Source organism: Pituophis catenifer, unplaced genomic scaffold (assembly GCF_029215685.1).
Source record: "Pituophis catenifer annectens isolate HBS135680 unplaced genomic scaffold, rPitCat1.0.hap2 SCAF_7, whole genome shotgun sequence".
Lineage (NCBI taxonomy): Eukaryota > Metazoa > Chordata > Lepidosauria > Squamata > Colubridae > Pituophis > Pituophis catenifer.
The window spans coordinates 67,532,528-67,557,601 of record NW_027256887.1 but is presented as its reverse complement, the minus strand read 5'-3'; the positions used below and the strand labels follow the sequence as shown (position 1 = coordinate 67,557,601).

General features: G+C 40.1%; 1 protein-coding gene across 1 annotated transcript in view; it reads right to left on the bottom strand.

The window, feature by feature from the left end:
- NUAK1 (NUAK family kinase 1) overlaps positions 1-25,074 on the bottom strand; it is a 62,767-nt gene that overhangs the window by 29,213 nt on the left and 8,480 nt on the right. The window contains exon 2 of the mRNA XM_070947281.1: positions 1,530-1,650. Coding sequence (XP_070803382.1) covers positions 1,530-1,650 — 121 coding nt within the window. The remainder of the gene's footprint in view (positions 1-1,529; positions 1,651-25,074) is intronic.

Below are 25,074 nucleotides of genomic sequence, written 5' to 3'. Positions count from 1 at the left end.
TAATTGCTTTAATATCTGTGAATATAAAAGTAAGATGTACACTTATAATTACAATCAATTTCTGCCTTTGCAACTACGAATCAGATGAATAGCTATTTATTTGTTTTAGTTGTGTGACACTCAACTCCAAACAATTTGGATGGCTCACAATACCCTAAACTTTATAATACAGAACAAGAAACAAAAAACTCAAATCAGAGCAGAAAAAAGAGAAAAAGAACAAGACCGTAAATATTCCAAACATTTTCATCTAACATTCAACACAGGGGGCTCCAGCCACTATAGTCCAAAAACAGCCAGCTCTTTATGGACTTCCTTTATTTGTACTACAGCCTGATCATCAAAATATTTAAGCCACGTTACCAATGTAGGCCCCATGGCATATATGGCTTATTTAAATGACACAACCACATGTCAATAAAATAAAATAAAAATCATTAAATGACTGAAAATTTGCAAGTGAAAAATTGAATCAGAGTTTGGTATTCCCATCAAAGTCGTCTAATCAGACAAATGTGCCAGTTACAAATGTAGGAAGCAACCACCTACAGCATCTTTGCCCATGTTACACTGGTTTAAATTAAATAAACTGGAAGCAACTAGGTTGGACTTAAAGGTTGTTTTATGTTTTATATTAGTTTATAGCTCCTTATAATAGCACAAGTGTAAATGACATGGATGGCAGCTTAGGAAAAAATTGCTTGCCAAAAGAACACATTTTAATAAATGCTTTATCTAAAGTAATGGACACTACTAGACAAATATGAAAACAAAAAAAATTCAACAAAGCATCTGGAGACAATTAATATAGTATATACTATTGTAAGACACTACTTTCTAAGTCTCATCTGCTAAATAGATGTCTGCAAAAGCAAGATCAATTTAGAAGGTCCATATGGGTTTGCTCCAACCACCTACTCTGGGATGATAATGTTTATACTATTGTCATAACAGCTGAAAGTTTGATCCAAACTGGACTCAGATTAAAAGAATCTTAAATAAAATCTTTCCTCGTCTCTGGCCTTCATTTATTTTTCCTATGTCTGCAGAATTCTTTGCTCCACAGATTCTCAGTTCTGAGAACCATCCAAGTTCATTCAGCATGAAGCAAAGTCACAATACTATACCTATCAATGAACCCCCTGAGAAAAACAATGGCTGGAAGTTTGGATTCTATACAATTTCTGTGGTAGTGACACTATTGTTACATGGTTTTGATACACTGGAGATGAATTCATTTTTGAAGCTTGAATGAGGAAGGAAACTGCTACTTGAATATACAGTATGCATAGTGACATCTAGATTTTGTTGTAGTTTCTTGGCCTGAAGTTCCTTGAGAAACTAATCTCTAATGGTACAAATATTTTAACAAGTGCCTCTATATCAAATATCTGTGATGCTTCATTCATGAACATACCTTAACCATGTCATCCAAGGAGATACATTGGAAAAGTAGTTATTGTAGAAAAATCTGCTGGTATTTAAACTGCTTTTAAGAAAACTTAAATGGTATAAATGATGTCACTAACCTTCATATATGGTGATGATATGAGGATGGCTGAGAGATGACATAATCTCAATCTCCCGTCTGATGTGTACCATATCTTGTTCATCCTTAATTTTGTCTTTACGGATGGATTTTATTGCAACCTATAAATTCAGGAAATTGATCATTACTCTTAAAATAAAGTAATAAAAGTGATCTATAAGGAGAGTTCATAAAATAAATATAGATGGTTGATGCTGATAAAACATGGAATGAGCAAAATATACACACACAAATATGAGCAAATACACACACACACACACACACACACACACACACACACATACATATATACATATATATACATACATATATACATATATATTTTGCATTATGCCAAATACCATCCACATTGAAAAAGGCAGTAATAGCATACTTGAGATATGTGTTTAGTTATTTCTTTCTTTATGATTATATGCCCCAACTAGCAAAACACATTTATAAGATGCTTGATTATTATACTGATATGGTTTCTTGTGTTTCTTCACAGCATATATGCACATGAAAAAATAATAAAAATCAAATGAAAGTTGAGTTGAGTTGTGCAAATTTTAACTCCAAAATTAAACATTGGAAGTTTCCTGGTTAGGCCAAAATTCTTTGTTGTTGTTGTTGTTGTTACTGTCTAATTTCATATACAAACTACAGTATAACAAATTTTAAAAAATCTAAGATATGAACTCATGATCTATTTCCATTAGCTATGATTCCAGAAGAAAGTCTTACTTCTCATATTGCTCTCTGAATCCTGAACTTCCATATTTCCTGAAGCACTTAGTAATCACTCAGTAACCATACCCTTCCTGCATCCTTCCTTAATCATCTGAGTAGATATCTACCTCCCCTCCCCAAAAAATCCATGGGAACAGAGGAAACAATAGCCAATCCTTTATCATAATTGGGCAGTCATGGAAATATATATTACATGTCAGAGGCAAGAATTTAAAAGGCTACCAAGATCAAATTGAGCAAGATGTGGACATCTGAACCATCCTTATTCCGAATGAATAAACCTCTGCCTCTATATACATATAATTTCCTTTAAAATACAAGATGCAAGTTTTCAAAACATAGATATGCAACAGCTGAATCATTTTAATAGATAGTATTTAGACTTTTATGATATAATTATTTGTCAATGCTTCCGTCTGCTTGATAACCAAGATTATCTGGTTCAAAATATATAACTTTTCATTCCACAATATTTCTGAATAATAGTCCTTTTTAAACATATATCATTAAGTCTTATCTTTAAGTTAAAATGAAGTAGGAAACTTTCTATTAATTTCATTGTGTGATTTTAATTTTTACTATCAGATACTAGAAGATAGAGGAAAATACATAAAGGGCTATCAAATGTAATTTAATATACATTATTATTTTTAAGGCTGATTCTGCATGTTATTTCACCAACAATACAAAATATTTTATGAATAACTATGAAGTTATTATTCACATGCTATGAAACATTAGCTTTGTTTAGAGTACATTTAATTTACTATTTGATTTACTCAGGAATAGAATTGCATATTATTTTCAAAATAAGTAATTTATTTTATTTAGGTGGAGAATATGAACAAAAAATGTTTCTATCTTCTGGCTGCAATGCCAATTTATTTTAGTTCCTGCCCCTGAACAGTAAAGTCCATCATCACATTTTTAAAAACAAGATTGCAAGGATTTCCTGCATAAAACCTCTATTCTTCTAGGAAAAAAGGTGATCTTCATCATGGTCTCCTATAATATAGAACTTACTATATTTCTATATTCTTTTTATATCATAACTTTAATTTGAGAGATCAGCTCAACGGTTTTATTGTTAGTTAGGCTGGATGTCATTTTAAATACATATTTTTCAGTGGGGAAATGTAAAATTTGTTACTACCAGTTCTGTGGGCGTGGCTTGGTGGTGGTGGATAATGTGACTGGGTGGGTGTGGCCAACTTTCTCCCCCCCCTTTTAAAAGCATTTTTTCTACAACCTCTTCGGCCAAAGAGGTTGTTAAAAAAATGCTTTTAAAAGGCACTGACGATCCCAGCTGAGTTGCCTGATCGTCAGAGGCTTTTTTTTCTTTTAAAAGCATTTTTTCAGCCAAAGAGGTAGAAAAAATGCTTTTAAAAGAAAAAAAAAAGCCTCTGATGATCGCGCGGCTCAGCTGGGCATGGGGGGGGGTGTAGGGATTTTTGCTACCTGTTCTCCGAACCACCCGCCGCCATCACTACTGGACCAGGCGATCTGGTCCGAACCGGAAGCATTTAACCCCTGGTATTTTTTTAAAAAGAGAAATCCTTGAGCAATTCCTGAGGGACAGAAAGCAGTTTCAAGTGTTCAGAAAAGTGTGGTTTTTCTTTTTCTTTCATTCTGTTCTGTGGGAGAGGCTATGAAAGTGCATATATTCTAAGCATGAAAAAAAAAGCATGTGGGTGGTTTTTGGATCCATGCATGCATTCCTAAGGAAAAAAATAAATATAGACATTGATTTTAAAATATGTATAGCATAGAATAGTTCTGTATTTGGTTCTCAGAAAGAATGTTAAAAGGATGTTATTGTCAAACATAGAAAAGAATAAATTCTTCACCATTTTGGGTAAGGGAAACAATCATACCACATAGGGAAGGGAATATACTTGGGATCTCAGTCTACATGATCAATAGGAGATGAGAGCATAAATGGCATGCAGTACAAAAATCTAATCCTGAAAAACAGAATATAATTTTTGATTTGTATAAAACTTAACAAATGTTCCTTCCAAACTCTTTTTAATTCAGATCTAAATCTCATGAAGAGTTGCTTTACAAGTAGTCCTTGATTTACAACCACAACTGGGACTTGAATTTCTGTCACTAAGTGATGCAATCATAAAGCAAGACATCACATAGCTTCTCTGCATCCTGCCTTGCAAGGTAAGCCCTAGAAATGGGGCAGCTCGTCATGCCTTGGAAAGCTGCCCCAGATCAGTCCTAATCTCCCTCACCACCTTGCAGCACAAGCCCCTGTGGCTTTCCCCCTCCTTTTTCACAGCATAAAGCCAGTCCCAGCCTCATTCATTCACTCTTTGGAACAGTTCTGGGTCTTTTTCCTTTATTTATTTTTTTTTCACAGTGCAAAGTCAGCCCCAGCCGGTATTCTTGCTTCTTCATCTTGTCAGCAGTAGAAGCAAGTATACAGTGAAGGTCAGCTGGGGTGGCAGAGCACTGGGCAGCAGGGGACCAAAAGTGCACAGGTGGGTGGGTGGGAGATGGGCAGGTGGGGGCTGTTCAGCGCTTCTGCAGTCATAAAAGTGGGCAGGCCGCCAGGTGCCCAAAACTTTGATCCTGTGACCAGAGAGACACTGCAATGTCCATAACTTTGGCCATGGGTCATAGATCTTTTTCTTTAGTGCCGTCATAAATTTGAACATTCACTAAACAAATAGTCATAAGTCAAGGACTACCAGTATACTCTTCCTTCAGAAGAATACTTCAATATATTACAAGGTTTAAGAGCTACTGTTCAATTCATAAAACATTAAACTTGCTTTAATTATTAATATCTTTCAAAGTAAGCACTGATATGGTAATATAAAAAGCTATAATGTAAGAAGATTTTCCTTCCTGGCCTTTATTGTTGGCACTGATTGCACACCAGATTGTCATGAGGAGGATGTTTCTAGCCTTCTTGGAGAGGATGGGGATTTAAATTGGGACTTTCTACATACAAAGCTGGAATTCATCCAGTGTTGGATAATCTTACGTACCAACTCTAAATAGAAAGGAGATTTTTTTTTCCCCCTTTAAATTATTAATACAAAGTTTGGATGGGATTCAGTCAAAAAAGTTCATCCTTTGGATTACTAAATATAAAGTCATTTAGATTTTTGAAAGGTAAGCACTACTTCTCTGAAATGAAAAACATCTTATTGGCTATTGATTTAAGGGACAGTGAAATGTGTTTCTCCCAAACTAATGAAGTTTGAGAGAAATCTTCAAGGGCAGCACCAAGTATAACACACAATATGTACAAGTATAAGAATATAAGAGGCAAATCCAAATGATGTTCCATAATTCAATGAGAGTAAAAATAGTATCACAAAAATATTCTATATTTTGACCATAAACTTTAGTAAAGCTGTCTTTTAATTTTTCCTCTTTTTCTTTTTCTTTCTCTTTTTCTCTCCCTTTCTCCTTCTTCCTTTTCCTCTTCCACTGTCTCCAATTTTCTCTAGAATAATTCTTCTATGTTTCAAGTCCTCTTAGAACTGCAGGACAGTTGCTGGACACTCACAACTGTGCACTCTATCACAAGATAGAAAAATATTCCAAAAGAACTGATTTCTAATAACACTATCCAAGGAAATATTTCAACAAGTCTGCAATGATCCAGAAATGTTTTTTAAAAATAATTATAGTTTGAAACTTATTATCTATCCAAATGGCCATAGAATTTAACAATAGCATAGATTCCTGGATAAGATTATAATTTAAGGTGCCAAAGTATGCCCGAAAAATTGGGTTTGTTTTAGCCGTAGATGGGCTTACATGCAAGTATATATGATAATATATTTTTAAAGTACAGGTATATCCATATAAGCCCTTCTGCAGGTAAGCAGACCCTCAAATTTTTATTCAAAATATCATGAAAAATGCACCACCCACAGATAAACCAATTGTGAAAAGTAAAAATACAAAAATTTCAAGGATTGGATTACTCGCAGATGGTGCATTTTTCATGATATTTTGATTAAAAATTCAAGAGTTGGCTTATCCAAGGACAGGCTTATAGATGAATATATACATTGTTGTTGCTATTTCCTTAAGTAAAATATGACTACCAAGTTTATGTGAAAGTAAAAAGCAAATATAATAATAGTAAACTATACACCGACTCTTTATATATATTCTAATAAAAACAGATTCAGGGAGAAGCCTGCTGCTGTAGACCATTCCTCTTGCTCTCCTTGAATGTCTATTTTACTGTGAATTAAGACCTGGAAAACATGTTTGTTTCATTCTTAAGTACTATATCTCATATTATTGGAGAAAACAATAATCCTGCATTTCCCTCCCTTTTTTTGGGGGGGGGGAATCAGGATACGTGGTAGGTAGACAAATATTTCTACAAAATTTGGATTTATGTATTTTAATTTATATGGCCAGGGTTTCTAATTCATGATAACAGTGTTGAAAGAAAATATAGAAACATAAAAAACAAGAAAAGAAAAAGCAATACATGTGAAAACAGCAACCAGGAGTAAAACAATCATAAATTAATGTAACTGATGGACATGCACAGCCCCACTTCCTGACCCCTGGCCTAGTGACATAACCAAGTCTTTAAGACCTTATGTAAGGCTAAGAGGGAAGAGGTCAATGTGATCTCTGGGGGAATCATATTCCAAAGGGTGAGGACCACATTTTTCCTCAGCCTCACTAGGTAGCAGCCCTTGACAAATGGAACACAGAGCATACCTCTTCTGTCTCTAATGGGACAGATAGACATAATCAGCAAGAGGCAGTCCCTCAAATACACAGTTCCAAGCCATGAAGGGTTTAAAATTACAGCCAGGATCATGAATTGAACCCAGACTCAAACTTGCAGCTTGCAGAGCAGTAATATGTGCTGATTGAGGAGTACACATAGCTGACCACACCATTCTAAATGAGCTATATCTTCTACCGTAGATGTTCTTTAAAGGCAGTCAGATGTAGAGTGCACTGCCGTCCATTCAGAATGTGACTAAAGCATGAATTATTTGGACAGAACCTTGTAGTCCAGGAAAGAGAACAACTGGTAACCAACAGGAAGCTGTGCAAAGGCCCTCCTGGCCACAGCTGCAGCCTCTTCCCTACCCTAACCCTAACCCTAGTTGTATACTGTCTCTGTATGTGTAGGGGAAATGCAGCACTATCCACAACTAAAGATGATTTATGGTCTTAGGAAGACAAACAAGGATACTTGATGGATTATCAGATGACGTTCCTTCTAGGCAATTTGAATTTTGAATTATTATGATGATTTGTCATAATTTCTCTAATTTTAATTTCATCCACTTACAATTTTAATTTTAGGTACAAATAGTTCTCAGAATTTCAGAATTTCTGGTTATTTATCTACATTTTGTGTTTCCACAAAAAGATAAATTTCTATTTAAAAGAATATCTAAATTATAAGTAGAAATAAATGTTATTTAATCTTGAAGACCCAACAATAAAAAACAAAATGATTTAAAATATATTTCATTTCCCCAACACTCTATCCTAATTAAGTTTGTGCATTTTATTAAGCCCATCTGATTTCTGATTTAAAAATAGTAATTTGATACAGCTGGAATTCTAATCTATGTTTGGAACAGAATTTTAGTTTGGAAAGGAAAGAATAAAAATAAACATAGTTCCCTGATGGTGAGAAGTATATTTCTGCCATTGGGAAATATGCTTAAAATGTATCAAATTGCTTTAAAGCATTTTCACCTTTAATAGTTCCTTCATTACATATACCCTGTTTTCCCAAAAATAAGACATCCCCTGATAATAAGCCCAATCGGGCTTTTGAGCGCATGCGCTAAAATAAGCCTCCCCTGAAAATAAGCCCTCCCCAAAAATATTTAAACGCATGCACAGCAGGTCACACCATTTCCTCTGGTTAGGGTTAGGGCAGGGGTCTGCAACCTTAAACACTCAAAGAGCCATTTGAAGCTATAAAACCCTTCCCGTGCCTGACTATTTCTTGAGTGGCCACAAAACTAGCATATGTAGTTGAATTAAATGTTCTGTTTTCTTCTGAAACTTTTCTTTTCTTGGATTTATCCATGGTTGACCTACCAGGGTTGGATGTTGCACATTGGAGGTTGTAATGCATATTTTGAGTGACAGGGAGCCTCAGCAGGGGGGTGAAAGAGCCACATGCACAGGGTGGATAAAAATCAATGATTTTTTTAAAAAAATCAAAAAAATCAGATTTCTTTGATTTAAATCGGATTTTTTTTATTTAAATCGGATTTTTTTTATTTTTATCGAATTTATTTTAATAAAAAACTTTTGGGGTAAAAATCTATCGTAAGATAGTTTTCTATTTAAGATACATAAATAATTTAGTTTATTCAGCATGAAATGGAGCTTAGTTATGCAGCATGAGGCTGTATATTCTGCAACACTGGGACTATCGGTGAGTCAACAGTGGGTCAAAGGAGTAGCAGAGATGACAGTTGCTCTTTAAAAATTATGATTTAAATCGAGTTGATTTAAATCAAGCCTTTTTACTAGTGATTTAAATCATGATTTAAATTGTGATTTAAATCAACTCGATTTAAATCAAATCCACCCTGCACATGCTGCTCCAGAGTCACAGGTTGCTGACCCCTGGGTTAGGGAGACAGAGCTGGAAATCAGGTAAGATGGCAAGAGTAACCCCATCTTGCTCCACGCACCCCAAAATAATAAGACCTCCCTAAAAATAAGGCCAAGCGCTTATTTCAGGGTTCAAAAAATTATAAGACAGGGTCTTATTTTCGGGGAAACACAGGTAGATAATATATTATAAATTATGTATGTTTATTTGGTTTATTGAGTGATCCAAATTGCAGAATAACTATGATCCTGGTATTATTATACGAAATTATTTCAAATCAAAACCAGGGAAATTTCAGAGGATTTTCCAGAGGAAGAGCAAGGTTTTGAAAGTTAAGGATGGGACAGTTAAATTGCTTGCACATATCAATTTTTCTGTTCCCTTAAGCCAGGTTGTCTCCATATACTGTGTAGCTTTAGAAAGACAATAATGTACATCTAAAATCAAATTCATTACAGGCAGCCCCCAACTTATGACCAGTAGCTTAGCAAGTGTTCAAAGTTACAACGTACCCCCCAAAAGCAATCTATCATCTGGTTCTAGAGTTCCAATGGCTGCATACCTTTCCCCTCGCGGTCACATGACTGCATTTCAGGCGCTTGGCAACCATTTCACCTCATGCCGGTTGCAGCATTCCATGGTCACATTTTGCCAGTTTTCAGCTTTTTCAGTCAGTTTCTGGCAAAAAAAACCCACCTTAGGAATACATTGATTCCTCTAATAACCACTGGGTGCGTATAATGTCCACTACTTCGTTCATTTAATGATCCCTGCAATCTGTTAATGACCACCACAAAACATGTCATAACATTGGATCTGGTCAGGTAGGTGCCTCAAGTTACAACCATCATGACTTACGAAGGAAATTACAGGTGCAATTACAATTGTAAATTGAAAACTACCTGTATTTAGAAGTGATACAAACCTAGTATTTAGGGGGACTGTTAAAAGATTTTACTACAATAATCCTAAAGAGCAATCAGTGGGACAATTTGCAGTCAACACAAGGTAATTTAAGTGTGTCCTCAGGTGTTTTGGATTTGCTATTATTTTCCTTTGCAATTTACATATTTTATTTTTCTACAATTATTTATCTTGATGCCATCTGCCTGTGAGGCCTAAAAGATTCCAGAAAGAATACAGATGAAACTGCAAAAGAGGAAACTTTAAAATTAAACTCTTTTATTACATTTTTCTTGCAAATAGCATCAAGGAGCAAAGATGCATTATTTATGCATAAGAGTCAAGAGATCGAAACACCTTAGACTTTATTTTCATTCTTTGCACATTGACTTTAAAATGATTTTATTGTGATGGTTTAAGAGAATTCATGTAAATAATTAACAGTTTGCTATAATATTTAACCTCAATATATCTATATAAAAAAGACTAAAAATGTATGATGCTTTGCAATTCATATGCTTCAGCTTGAAAAAAATACTTCCCTTTTAGGCATCACAAATCAAGTATCAATGCAATATGTTACTTTAATAATTTGATGTATTCTTTGTACAATAACCAGGATGCTTTTAAATTGCAATTTCATTTTCTCCATTTTTCTCATTGGAAGAAACATTCTTTCAACAGGGAAATTAGAAGATTAGAAGAAAATATTTAGTCCCTCAATGATGCACAGATTCAAAGAGAGCCTGTGTAATTAAAATAAGCAATTATATCCTAAATGATTTATGCTACAGTTACGTAAGCCAAAGGGTGGAAGGTACATTTGCAACTCCCTTCCTACCCACATGTGATAACAGGATTTTTATGCGTACTTCCTGAACTCTGCATGCTAAAGAATGATATCCCTTCATTGTTTCATACTTGCTGTACCTTACAGTGCAAATGCAACTTGGCTTATATCCCGCAAAAGTTTCTGGAAAATTGTATTTTTGCACTTAGAAAGAATAATGCACCATATTTTAATTAATTCAAAGTAAATCTGGTAGTGCAGACTTCGTTTAGAGGATTTACCTAGGAAGCAACATTTAATGATGTTAATACTTATATACATGTCTGTGTGTGTGAGAGAGAAAAAGACAAAAAGCTTCAGAAGTTCTGTAATAGAATCCTGAATTACTTTTCTCTCTTAGAGCAGTGATGATTATAGTATGTGGAATGTTTACAAATGATATAAACAACACATACTTTGGTGTCTAGTTAGTAGGAACAAGAATGTAATGTTGCTAACGTATTTCCTAAATTTTGTACTTTAAAAACATGAGGAAAAAAGGTAGCTCGAAACAGCAAATAGCTGAAATCGGACGTTGCTTACCTGAACGTCCCTTCTCGACGCGCAGCTGGAGAATCCAAAGCTTTGGGTTGTTCAGTAGTTGGATAGCCTACACTGAGTGTGTTCCTTTAAGAGATTTATCTTCAGACACGCCCACTTGCTCAACAGAGTCCCAGTTTTGTTCACGAAGTAAGGAGCAGTAGAGCGTAAGGAAGGAATGTCCAGCAGCCAAGTTGGGTGGGTTGGATTCTCCAGCTGCGCGTCGAGAAGGGACGTTCAGGTAAGCAACGTCCGTTCTCCAACGCGCAGCTTGGAGAATCCAAAGCTTCGGGATTTACCCAAGCAAGTTCAGACAGGGAGGGAACCCGGCTGCTGTACGTCGTCTGAAGAGTTGCATACAGCTTGGAGCACCCGGCGGCCGAAGGATGCCTCCGCCGAGGCAAAGGTATCCACCTTGTAGTGCCTGATGAAGGGGTTCAAGGATGACCAGGTAGCCGCCCTGCATATGTCGGAAATGGAGGCATTAGTGGCCCAGGCGGCCGTAGTGGCGGCGCTCCTGGTGGAGTGTGGAAGAATTCTCTGCGGAACCGGTTTGTTCCGAGCCGAATAAGCCCTAGAGATGCAGGATTTAATCCATCTCCCAATTGTCGTGGAAGAAACCTTCCGGCCCATGGAAGCGGGCAGAAAGGAAATGAAGAGCGATTCAGATTTCCGGAAATGCTCAGTCCGCTTAATATACCGGCGCAGAGCCCGTCGGACATCTAGCAGGTGCCAGTCCGCTTCCCGAGGATGTCGAGGATCGGGGCAGAAGTCCGGAAGGATCAATTCCTGGGCTCGATGGAATGTGGAATTTACTTTAGGCAGGAATGAGGGGTCTAGTCTTAGTACCACGCGATTTGCGTGGAAGACACAAAGGTCGCTTCTCACAGACAGTGCAGCTAGTTCGGATACACGGCGAGCCGAAGTAATCGCGACCAGAAACGCCACCTTAAGAGTCAGAAAGCGGAGGCTGATGGAGGCGAGAGGTTCAAATGGAGGGTGCATGAGGGCCTGAAGGACCAGAGTCAAATCCCAGGTCGGGTATCGATGTATAACAGGAGGGCGCAGGTTGGATGCCCCTCGCAGAAAGTCACGAATCGTCGGGTCCTGGGAGAGAGGAAGCTTTGCAGAAGTCGAAAGGACCGTACTAAGTGCAGCAACTTGGCGACGAAGAGTGTTAGGCGCAAGGTGCTTGTCCATGCCCCGCTGAAGGAATCCCAGCACTTCGGGGACAGAAGCAGACGTTGGATCCAGGTGGAATTTAGCACACCAGGAGCAGAAGGAGTTCCAGGTTGCGTTATAAATGCGGCATGTTGACGGCCGTCTTGACGCCTGAATCGTGGGGATCGCATTGCTAGGCACGTTGGCTCGCCTTAGCAAGATCCGTTCAAGCGCCAGGCGGTCAACTGCAACCACTGCGGGTCTGGGTGCAGAATGACCCCCTGGCTGAGAACGATCCTGTCCCCTGGAATCCTCCACGGCCGTGCCACTGACAGGTCCACCAGATCCGCAAACCAGGACCTCCGAGGCCAGTGGGGTGCGACCAGAACGACGTCTGCCCTGTCTGCTATTATCCTGCGGATCAGACGAGGAAGGAGCGGTAGAGGGGGAAAGGCATAGAGGAGACCCCTGGGCCAGGGAGAGGCGAGGGCGTCGACTCCCTCCGCCTGAGGGCACTGGTACCGGGTGAAGAACCTGGGGAGGTGAGTATTGTCGCGGCTGGCAAATAGATCGATTAGAGGCGTGCCGAATCTGCGGACGATCTCGGCGAACAGATCTGGGTGAAGTCGCCACTCGGCGTGGTCCAAGTGTTGCCTGCTGAGCCAGTCCGCTGTGATGTTCGTGGTCCCGGCGATGTGCTCCGCCACAAGGGACAGGACGTGCGTCTCCGCCCAGATCAGCAGTAGGGTCGTTTCCTCCATCAATGGACCCGAGCGAGTCCCCCCCTGGCGGTTCACGTGCGCCTTTGCTGTTACATTGTCCGTGCGTATCAGGACATGGTGCCCCGACACAATCTGCTGGAACCGTTGGAGGGAGAGGCGGATCGCACGGAGTTCCAACCAATTGATCCCGTTGAGGCTCTCCTCTGCTGACCACGTTCCCTGGGCAACGTGGGATAAAAGATGACCTCCCCATCCCGTCAGGCTGGCGTCCGTTGTCACTACCAGGCGCTGTAGATTCTGGAAGTAGCTGCCCTGATGTAGGCTCTGGGAGGACCACCAGAGGAGAGACCTTGAGACCTCTGGCGGGAGGGAAACTTGCGTGGGAGAGTTGCTTCTCCTGGTTCTCTGAAAGGGGAGGAGGAACCACTGGAGCTGGCGTGAATGGAATCTCGCCCAAGGGACGACAGACAGGCAGGAAATCATTTTGCCGAGCAGGCGGGACAGGAGCAGCAAGGGCACCTTCCGAGAGGAGAGGATCTGGGATGTTAATGACTGGAGACTGGAACACCGGTCCGTTGACAGGAACACCTGGCCCCTTACAGAATCTATTAATGTCCCAAGATGGAGAATGCAAGTAGTGGGCTGCAATTGGCTCTTCGGGATGTTGAGGGAGAAGCCATGATGACGAAGGCAGCGACACACCGCTTCTAGGTCTCGGGATGCCCGGGCCGGAGAAGGGGAGAGCACTAGGATATCGTCCAAGTAGCAGTGGAGCCGGACCGGATGTTGACGTAGATGGGCCGCCACTGCTGCCAGGAGCTTTGTAAAGGTCCTTGGGGCGGAGGAGAGGCCGAAGGGCATTGCTCTGTATTGGTAATGCCTGTTGTTGTAGGCAAAGCGTAGGAAACGACGATGGGACAGTCGTATGGGTACGTGGAGGTAAGCTTCTTTCAAATCGATAGAGGTCATCCAGTCCGATGGTCGAATGGAAGCCAGAATTGATCGGAGGGACTCCATTTTGAACTGATGATATACTATAAATTCGTTCAGCCTCTTGAGATCTAGGATGCCTCTGTGACCCCCGGATGATTTGGGGACCAGGAAGAAAATTGAATAGAAGCCGGTCCCGCGATGATGGTGGGGAACCGGTTCGATGGCTTGGATTTGAAGCAGGTGATGGATTTCTGCCTCCATTAGTTGGCGCTTGCCCAGGTTGGGAGAAATAGGGCATTGGACAAAGTGTGAGGGAGGTCTGGAGCGGAACTCCAGGGTAAGGCCAAGACGGATTGTCTGGAGCACCCAGGCGTCCGACGTCGAGATCTCCCACTGGGGAAGAAAATGAGTCAGACGGCCGCCAATGGGAAGATGGATGTAGTCACTTCCCTCTTCGAAAGGTACGGGATCCCGTACCTCGAAATGGCCGTTTGGGTGCTGAGGCCTTTCGACCACGGTCTCTGAAGGAGGATCTATCGAGGGAACGGTCGAATCCTTGAGAATAGGGCCTTGAGGAGAAGGACCCCGAAGGGCCGGAGTCGTTCCGAAAGGGCTGCCTGGTGAAGTAGGACGATGGTCTACGATCTGCCCTCTTATACGAGGATGGCATCACCTTCCGTTTATCCTTATCCTCGACAAGGATGGGGTCTAAGGCCTCTCCAAAAAGACGGGAACCCTTATATGGAGTTGAGGCGAGGCGCCACCTAGACTTGGCATCAGCTCTCCAATTTTTAAGCCATAATAGACGGCGAGATGTGACGGACGACACCAGGGCGCGCGAAGCGAACTTCGCGGCATTGAGCGAAGCGTCCGCCGTATATTCAGTAGCCGCCACCAGTTTGTTGACGTCTTGGCGGAGGCGTGAATCCGCCGGGGGAAGGCGCTCGTGAAGTTGGCGGAGCCAGATTAAGCAGGCACGACTGAAGAAGGAAGCTGAGGTGGCTGCCCTAACCGCCCAGGCGGCCGCGTTGTGAGTACGTCGGAAGTTAAACTCAGCTTTTCGGTCCTCTGAGCGCAAACCGTCGGCGACGTCGTTGGAAATTACAGAGGAAGCCGTCAGATTGGCCACTGGCGCGTCTACAGTCGGCAACTGAAGGAGATCTTGGAGACTAGGCGCCGAACAATAAAGCTTTTTGTCTAGCCCCGAAGGAGCGGGCAAGGAGGAGGGCGTGGTCCAGGATCGTTGGACCACCTCAGAAAAAAGCTGTGGACATGGAATAAAGTCCGCTTGCGCCTTAGGCGCCGTAAACAAGGCCTCATGTTGTTGAGAGGTACCGGGTTGATCAACTTGAGAGACTGGGTCAGCCATATTTGTGGCCAACTTGGCCTTGCGCAGGAGCGATTTGAACAGCGAGGGCCGAAAGAGCCCAGAGAAGGCTGGCTTTTCGGGTGGCATATCTGCATCATCAGATAAGTCCATATCCGACGGGTCGCACTCTCCCTCCTCCGAAGAAGACTCCTCGCGGTGACCATGGTCCAGATAGAGCTCGGACCCATGCGTCATAGTCTGATACTGGGCAGGGACCTGTTGAGAGTCCCGGGCCAGAGGAGGAGGAGGAAAACGTGGCTGAGGCCAGGCTCCATATGGTGCAGCTTGTTGAGAAGTTGCTGCCAGTGTCCTGGTAACCGTGTCAGAGATGATCTGCTGAATATCATACTGAGAAGGTGGAGGAGCTGCTTCCGTGGCGCGCAAGCCTGCCGCCGTGGGAGTAAAGGTTGCCTCCGGCTGAGACCGCCGAGGAGGAATGGCACTACACGAGAGGTCCACCGGTTCCAAGCAGTGTGTCGAAAAAGCCTCAGGGAAAACTTCCATGTTTGGCGATTGATACAACGGTTGCAAATGTTGTTGAGGAGCCTGATGGACGGGCTGGACCGTAGCTTCGACAACGGGCGAGAGTGGCGTCGGTAAGTGAGTGAGTGCCGCTTGCCTTGACTGGCTGCGCGCTTTCTCGAACTGGCGCTCCAGGGCCTTGTGTCTCCTGGAGGCGTCCTTGTCAGCAGCTGATGAGTGTTTTGTCTTTTTAGAACATGGAGCAGCCGACGAAGACGGATGCGCAGCGCGTTTCCGGGACCTTTTACGCTGCTTGGCCTGTTCGTGGAGGCGCTCGGGAGAGCTGTTGTTGTCCTCCAGATCCGAGGAGAGAGCACGTTCCGCCATGTCGGAACCTTCGCTTCCTGTTCTGTCTCTTTCCCGTTCGTTGTTTTTTGTTTTTTTTTTTTTTTTTTTTTTTAATTATTATTATTATTATATTATTATTATTAATTTTTTTTTTTTTTTTTTTTTTTTTTTATAGATGATGAAGATGAATTTCAAGTAAGTATCTTATATTTTTATGGTTATGTAGATAAGTTTTTTTTTTTTTTTTTTTTTAATTAATATTTATAACTGAATGTGAATTAATCAGGATCTTTTCTTCTCTTTTTTTTAAATGTAAAAACAGATGATTACAGTAGAAGAACCAAAGGAAGCACAGCAGGTAAGTCCAAAGAACAATGGGAGAACTAAGAACTCCAACAGTTATAACACAGAGGCAATGTCATAAGCCCAAGAAATTGCCAGCAGGAGGCTTTGGCTTCCAGCAGCCAACTGCGCATGCGCAAGGCAGTTGCTGGGCAGAATAAAACAGCCGTTGACTTCCTTGCACCAGCGTGGAGGGAATGGCTTCAGGGGAGGGCTGCAGAAGAATAAATGATTTTTTTCTGGCAGGGAGTCCTTTGCTTATCGCCTCCCCTGATGGTGGAAGCGAGGTGCCCAGCTGTAGGGAGGGTTAGAGAAGGCTCGCCGGAGGGACAGGCAACTTGGCGTGAGCTGTCACAAATGGCGGCTCTGAGCGCTGAGGTGGGCGAAAAAGGGCGCGAAAATGTCAAATGCTCCTAGCGCCGCTGCCCAGCAAGCGAGAGGACGAGGAGGGAAGCCAACGATAGAGAAGAGCAGCTGAAGCCTGAGAAGAACTTCCAGGGCTGCGTGGGACGACTGGAGCTGAGAAAAGCCGCTTGCGATTTAAAATTGAAGCTGCTGATTGAAGTATCGGCAAGGGGAAGTTGCGGCGTTGTCCCTGTGCTTCCCAGGCGCGCGATCGTTCAGAAGCGATCCCAGCGCCAGCCACCAGATCAAATTTAAATGAGAAAGTGCCGCTGGGAGCAGGGCAACTATCCCAAGCCGCTAATGTCCAAGATCAAGTCCAAGGGGCGGGGGCGGTGTTACCGGCCAGGCCAGGAAACCTACCCACACGCCAGCGGCTATAAAGTGGAACGGGGATTCAGATAAGTGGCCAGGGTCCCGGAGAAGGTAAAAAGTCCCAGACAGCCTGCCTGAGGTGGCAGGCAAAAACTCACCCCTGGCCAACCAATCGAAGAGAGAAATTTAATCCAACAAAAATGCAGAAAAATTATGAAGAGAATCCAAAGCTTCAGGAACAGTTTAGTAGAGAAATATAGAGAAAAATTCAGACAGTGTCACAGGCTCAACTGAGTGAACTAAACTGGGACTCTGTTGAGCAAGTGGGCGTGTCTGAAGATAAATCTCTTAAAGGAACACACTCAGTGTAGGCTATCCAACTACTGAACAACCCAAAGCTTTGGATTCTCCAAGCTGCGCGTTGGAGAACAAACCCTTTGTGGTTACAGAATATCTATGATTACCAGAACTTCACACATTTTGTCATCCAAAATGACACATGGCAGGAAGGAGAGAAGTAACTTGAAACAAAGAAGAGAAATCTGGAGGAACTCTCAAAACGTCAAAGACGTAACCTGTTTTAGAAAACAAGCACCAATAATTATCCCACAAGAAGTGCCATGAATAAAAAGAAACCCGGGTATCTTTCAAAACAAACTCACATCTCATCCAAAAAAGAGGTGGAGAAGTTCTCAGAAAGTTTCACAACTGGAATGAAAATGAAAACTGTTCCACAACTGTAAACATGAAGCCATCATTTTGACATTAGCAATGTTGACCAATACTGAGTGCCAAGTCCACCAAAAAAAAACTAAAACTGCAGTTATATTTAGTTTGTATCAAAATTGCCTAACTTTTATTTATTTTTGGTCTTCATTTTCACTTGGCCAAATTGGTGGCATTTCTTACAAATGGGTTGAAATTGGCAGACTATTTCAAAACCTGACCATGTGTCATTCCATTCATGATAAACTAAATCAGGGGTAAAAAATTTGTTCCTGGCCTTACTATGCCCTACAAGTCCTTTTTATCCATCCTGTGCAGGGCTAGACAAAGTGTCTTCTTTTTTCTAAATACCTGTCTTAATTTTAATCTTTTATCTGGTTGATGCAATTTTTTTTTGCTTCCTATATATATGAAAAGGGAATGCTTTTTTACATAACAAGAATTCTTTCTCTCTTGCTTTTACACCAGAAGAGGCATATTATCATATTTTACATGCAGGAGAAAACTTCACTTTTCAATGGAGCTTTCATTCCCAGTCTTCTGCTCATAGAGAAACTCAATCATGAAGGTGCAGTTTGGCTCATTCATGATGTTTCTCAACCTGATTTGAATATATTTCATTTATTAACTTTGGTTTTTAATCATCAACTTCCAAGTCTAAATCCATTTGTTTGAAAAAGCAAAGCATCCAACATATTACAAGATCTTCAACATAACTTTTTAAGAATAGCAAACAGAGAAAAATTAAAAATAAGCTCTTCCAGATGGCTGAATTAAAGTGCTAACCAGTAGTCCCTGAGCCAGCAAAAAAAAAAAAAAAGAAGGTGCCAGGGAAAGAGGGAAAAATACTACAGCTGAAGTGGGATAGCAAAGGATGACTTTAAGCTGCTTCAGTTGGACATGAGACAAAGGAGGCATCAGAAGAATACAGAAGGGGAGGTGGGTGGGAAACCATGAGCATACTTTTATAAACCAGACCATGTGTGTGCCGTGGTAAGAGGCATGCAAAGATAAAAAAACAACAACCAAGAACTAAGCAAGATAAAGAAGGTAAGAGATATAACCAAATCTAGATCTTGGCTTCTTGCTCTTCAAAGGAGCTTGAATTCAAAGGCCAACTTCAAATACTAATTTCAATTATTAGTTTGCTAGCAGCACCAGGAGTCCCATTTCAGACATAACACTATTTTTTCCCTACTGCAATGTACATACCAGAGGTGGGTTTCAGCAGGTTCTGACCAGTTCTGTAGAACCGGTACCGAAAATTTTGAGTAGTTCGGAGAACCGGTAGTAAAAATTCTGACTGGCCCTGCCATCTATTCTCTGCCTCCCAAGTCCCATCTGATTGGGAGGAAATGGGAATTTTCCAGTAATCTTCTCCTGGAGTGGGGTGGGAATGGAGATTTTACAGTATCCTTCCCCTGCCATGCCCACAAAACCACGCCCACAAAGCCATGCCACACCCACAAGTCACACCCACAAAACCGGTAGTAAAAATTTTTGAAACCCACCACTGGTACCATACGGCAACTCCTGGTTAATTTAGCTGTTCTCACTGACACAGGAGCCAAGTTGGAGTGATTGAGCATTAAAAAGAATTCAGGCGTAACATAAAACAAGGATTCATTAGAATATAACTTTGCAATAGTGAATGGTTCTCTATGAAACCTGTGAAGGTAAAATTATTTATTAATAAGGTCCCTACAATTCATTTCTAGTCTACATTTTTATTTATGAAATTTAGAGACATCCTGGGGAGGGATACTGAGACTATTTGGGCAATGATTATCACAGTCATGGAATCTCTTTGCCAGGGTTATGTCTGATTTTAATTTTTTTACCTTTTAAGTGTTAGGCAGAGGGACACGGTGGCTCAAGGGCTAAGACACTGAGCTTGTCGATCGAAAGGTCGGCAGTTCAGCTGTTTGAATCCCTAGTGGGTCCTAGCAGGGGTGGGTCCTACTTAACTTTACTACTGGTTCGCATTGTGCTCGTGCGCATGTGCACACTCTTCAGCGCATGTGCAGATCACTTATGCTGACGTCCGGGTCAGTGGGCGGAGCCTCCCGCCCACTGACTCTGCAGTAGGCGGAGCCTTCTTGCAAACCGGTCCAAACCGGAGGCAACCCACCACTGGTGCCACGTAACAGACTGAGCTCCCATTACTTGTCACAGCTTCTGCCAACCTAGCAGTTCGAAAGCACGTTAAAAATGCAAGTAGAAAAATAGAGACCATCTTTGGTGGGAAGGTAACAACATTCCGTGCGCCTTTGGCATTTAGTCATGCCAGCCACATTATCAAGGAGACGTCTTTGGACAGCACTGACTCTTCTGCTTTGAAATGGAGATAAGCACTGCCCCCTAGAGTCGGGAACGACTAGCACATATGTGCGAGGGGAACCTTTTACCTTTTTATGTGTTAGGTAAACATATTTGTTAATCTATTAAGTCACTTTAAAAAATGTGTATCAGCACTCTCAACTTCATACATTGTTCAGAGTATAAGACTAGGGGAAGAAGTTTTGCCTAGTTCACATCCTTTAAAAAAACAGATATTGTAAGTTAAATCAATTTCTTTATCACAAACATGATATACCACCACATCCAGCATATAGAACATTTTATTCTGGTTATTTTAGCTAGAATTTAATTTCAGCAAATACTATAAAACATGCCATTCCGTAGAGAACTATTTTTAAAACTTGTACAAATAGCCCTCAACTTACACCATTTGTTTAATAACTGTCTGATCTGAAGTTACAATGCTGAAAAAAAATGCCAACTTGTCCTCACACTTAGAACAGTTGCAGCATTCCTGCAGTCACATGATCAAAATTTGGGCAATTGGCGTATATTTACAATAGTTGTGCAGCATCCTGGGGTCACACGGTCACCATTTGTGATCTTCCCAGGGATCTTTTGACAAGCAAAGGCAATGGGGGAAGCTTGATTCACTTAACAACCACGCAATTCACTTAACCCCAGGAAAAGTCATAAAATTGGGTGTTATTCACTTAATGACTGCATCACTTAGTGATGGATGTTCTGGTCCCAATTGTGTCAGTTGAGGTTTACCTATACTGCACCATGGGAATCAACCAATTTAAGCCAGTCTTTCTGACTTTAAAGTTTCTATTTAAGTTATCCGAAATGAAATTATTATGCTATTACATCAGAACCTAGAAAAATATTTCCTGTACTTGGCAAATCAAGTGAAGTGGAAAAACCAATTTAACACAAAATGAAAAAAAGGATCCTACTAAGAATTAAACTCTTTTTTTTTTTTACAAATATCAATAATTCCAATAATTGTTAAAATGAAAACTGCTTTGAAAACATGGCATGAAAATATGATATGAAAACATAAAAACATATTATAGTATATTATTTCATTAGACTCTGATGAAACATATATTCCCATGCAATTACTTTTATATTGCTTTAACAAGTGCACAGGAATGAAGCTATAAATAATAATGATACCTTGCAACAAGACAAGTGAATTTGTACAATTTCTTCATAAATCCTGTGACTGCATTTGATAGCCTAATCTTAGCAACCCCTTTTTTTAACTACTGACTTTGTTCTGCAGTGTGCTCTATAATGTTCATACCAACTTAAAAGCATGCTCGTGATTGAATTAGCTTATATAACAGGATATAAAATGTCATAGCAAGTTTTGTTGGAATGATAATGAGAAGAATTTGTGCACAAAATGAAACAAAGATGCTGGCTCCTGTGCCAAACATTCATTTGATGGCAACACTTCAAATAAATTATTTCTTATAACAACTGGATTGTTATATTCTACAACAACATCCCAAGCAGCTACCCAGCTGGGCTCAATAAAGCTATTTTCCAATGTGCTGTATATATACACGAACACCCATACTTCCCAGATGTTCTCTGTGTAAAACATCTGGTTTCAAATGCATAGGAAAGTCTTTCCAAAAACCTATTACATTTGTTTAATGGACTCATTCAGTTCAGCTAAAATATCCTGGAGCAGACTGGATTTCTACTCTATAAGCTCCATCTGCAAAAAGCAGAAACAGCAAATGAGAATTCTTTACATGATTTATGCTGCCTTTATGATCATCCAGTTCATAAAGAACAAACTTAGCTCAACAGACAATAACACAGACTGTTTTAAATACATCCTTAATATACTTTCTCTGTTGTACTTTCCACTGAAGCAAAAGACTTAATTCTGAAGACACAAGAGATACCAACAGCCATGTAATTTCCTGTTTTCTTTTCCTGATAATTCCAAGAATCTCAGGAATTCATAGTATATGTGGCAATGCTTACTTTTCTTACTATCAAGAGGCTGGAAGAAGACAAATTGCACTACATAGTGACTGATTTAATTTATCCTCAGAGTATCCCAGTGACAAGGGGTGTGGTGGCCTAGCGGTTAAGACACTGGGCTTGACAACTAGAAGGTTGGCAGTTCAATACCCAAATACTGCATGACAGGGTGAGCTCCCATTCCAGCCCCAGCTCCTGCCAACCTAGCAGTTTGAAAGCATGCAAATCCAAGTAGATAAATAGGTACCACTTTGGTGGGAAGGTAACAGTATTCTGTGAGCCTCGGCCTATAGTCATCTGGGCCACATGACCACGGAAGGGTCTTCAGACAATACTGACTCCCTCAGCTAGGCAATGGAAATGAACACTGCCCCCTAGAGTTAGATATGACTGGATAAGGGAAACCTTTACCTTTTTTTTAATCCCAGTTATCTGTTCCAATAAGTTTACATATGAATTTATTTGATCTGAATTCATATCTATGTGTCTGCTAGTAGCCTCATATTTATTTTAATCCTAGATGTATATTGATTCATTTCATTGAAGTGGGAAAATCTGCATATCTTGGCTGAACATTTTCTTTTCTGGACCTAGCAATAAATTCAATTTTCTCAGATTTCATTTCAAAAATCTTGAAGATATTTTATTTTATCTTTAAAAAGGCTGATCAGGATGAATTTTGAGACTTCTCTATGCACTGCCAGTTAAGACTTCAATGGTATGCCTGTTCAATGCATAGAAGAGTCTCAAAATTCAGCAATAAAATAAATTTTTATTAAAATAAAAATAAAATAAATTTCAAGATGGCTGACATATGCAAAATTAGTTTCTACCTGAATAACTATAAATAACTCTTAAGACTTGGCAACTTGATTCTAGTTGCACAGAACCTCCATACAGGTCAAGAAAATCCAAAAAGTGGAGAGGTCTACAAGAAGAAATCTACAAGAAGAGGTCTATAAGAAGAGGTCTACAAGAAGAGGTTAAAAAGTAATCAGTAACAATCACGTCAAGCCTATTTCATGATAATGTTAAGGGACCCAACACCAAAACTAACTTAAACCCCAGGGAAGAAAGCATTGATTTATGTTTGTGGACAGTAAACTGGGTAGTGATGTAGGTAGTATATAAATATTCCAACAACAAACCAACAAATGATAACCAAAGTCCAGATGAGCATAGCCCTGACTCAGAAGCTGTTTTTTCCAAGAGGGTGTCCAACCAGGAGAGCCCCAGGCAGAAGTGATCCATTAGACTTATGTCAGATAACACAACTCCCTGCCAGCACTGTCCACAGCAAGATAAGGTTTTACTAAAATGATAAAATATTCATTTTGATGTCACAAAACGAGCACTAGTCCTTACATACTTACATTGTGTAAATGATGCATGTACAATAAGGAATTTCTGTCACAATGCACAGTTGGAAATCCATGCCCTCTTCTCATAAAGATATGCAAAATATTTTAACAATATATTACAGTTAAAATCAAACAAATAAATAAACCTGAATCATACTAAAACTTTTGATCATACTGATAGTGGGCAAAACAGCTAGAAAAAAGAAAGTGATTGAAAAAGCGATAAAATGCAGTAACAAAAACCAATCTGAATTTACTGTATTTATGCATTCCATTATAAAAGGTGACTGATATGAAAACAAGATTATTTTTTAAAAAATTCCAGATCATCATATGTTCAGGTTTAAGCAGTGCTCTAAAATCATTTTCTGGGGTTGATCATGCAAGACTGAACTGAAAATCATTCTTAATTAAAGGAGGGAGGGAGGATCTTGTTCAGGTTGGCAGCCATACTGACAGTGTAATTATGACCTGATTACAGGCATTTAAACCATGCTAATGATCATCATTTGCATGTTTCCTGATTTCTGTAAATATTTAGTTGCCCAGAAAGATATAGCATTCAATCTACAATATATCTACATTGAAATTTCTACTGGAGAAGCTTAAGTTGAAAATTAAATATATATGAACATTAAAAATGTTTTAAATAATATGATTTTTTTGCTACAAATCAATTGTCATTTTCCTACCACACTTTAAAAACACACTGTACAGTAAGATTTAAAAATAATATTTTAAAAGAGTGATTACACATTTATGCACAAATACTATGAAATACACTCAACTGCTTCCACTAATCAACATAGTATTGGGAAATACTAGATAGAATTTGGAGCCAAAGGGAGACAAAACAATTTGGGAGCAGGAAATTTTCCCAAGGAAGGCTGGACAGAATTGTTTCGTAGTAACTGAGAACCTGAGCATCATAAACTGGGCTCCAAAAAAGAATCTTACAATTTTTAGGGCTACTTGGGTAATTTTTAAATCATTCTATAATCTAAACAGCAACTTCCTCTAGATTGGCTAAGGATATTTATTTATCTTCCTTGGGATAGCATGATCTTAGTAAGGCATACCTATTTTCAACAGGGTAGACCAGATGATAGTAAGACTAGATGGAAAAGATTAATAAAAAGAATGGCTTTTTTTTGCCTTTGTTAAATTAACCTTGCCCATGCTTGCAAATTAATGAAGTTGTGGCCATCTTATAATCATAAACATCAATTTATAGGAAACCTGTAATGGGTGCTATTCAATGCATACCCTATCATTCTACTTATATAAATGTAGCTTGGAGCAGATGTTTTCCTATGTACCAAATAGCCCAGGTTCTGGCGCTGGGGGCATCTTCAAAAGGGCTCACATAGAGGTCTTCCAAACCTTATTGAACCTTCAAATGAATTCAGAAGCTCACTTCCCAGTGGTTCACACAACACAAATTAAGATTCCAATCTTGATAAACTAAGAAGTGGGC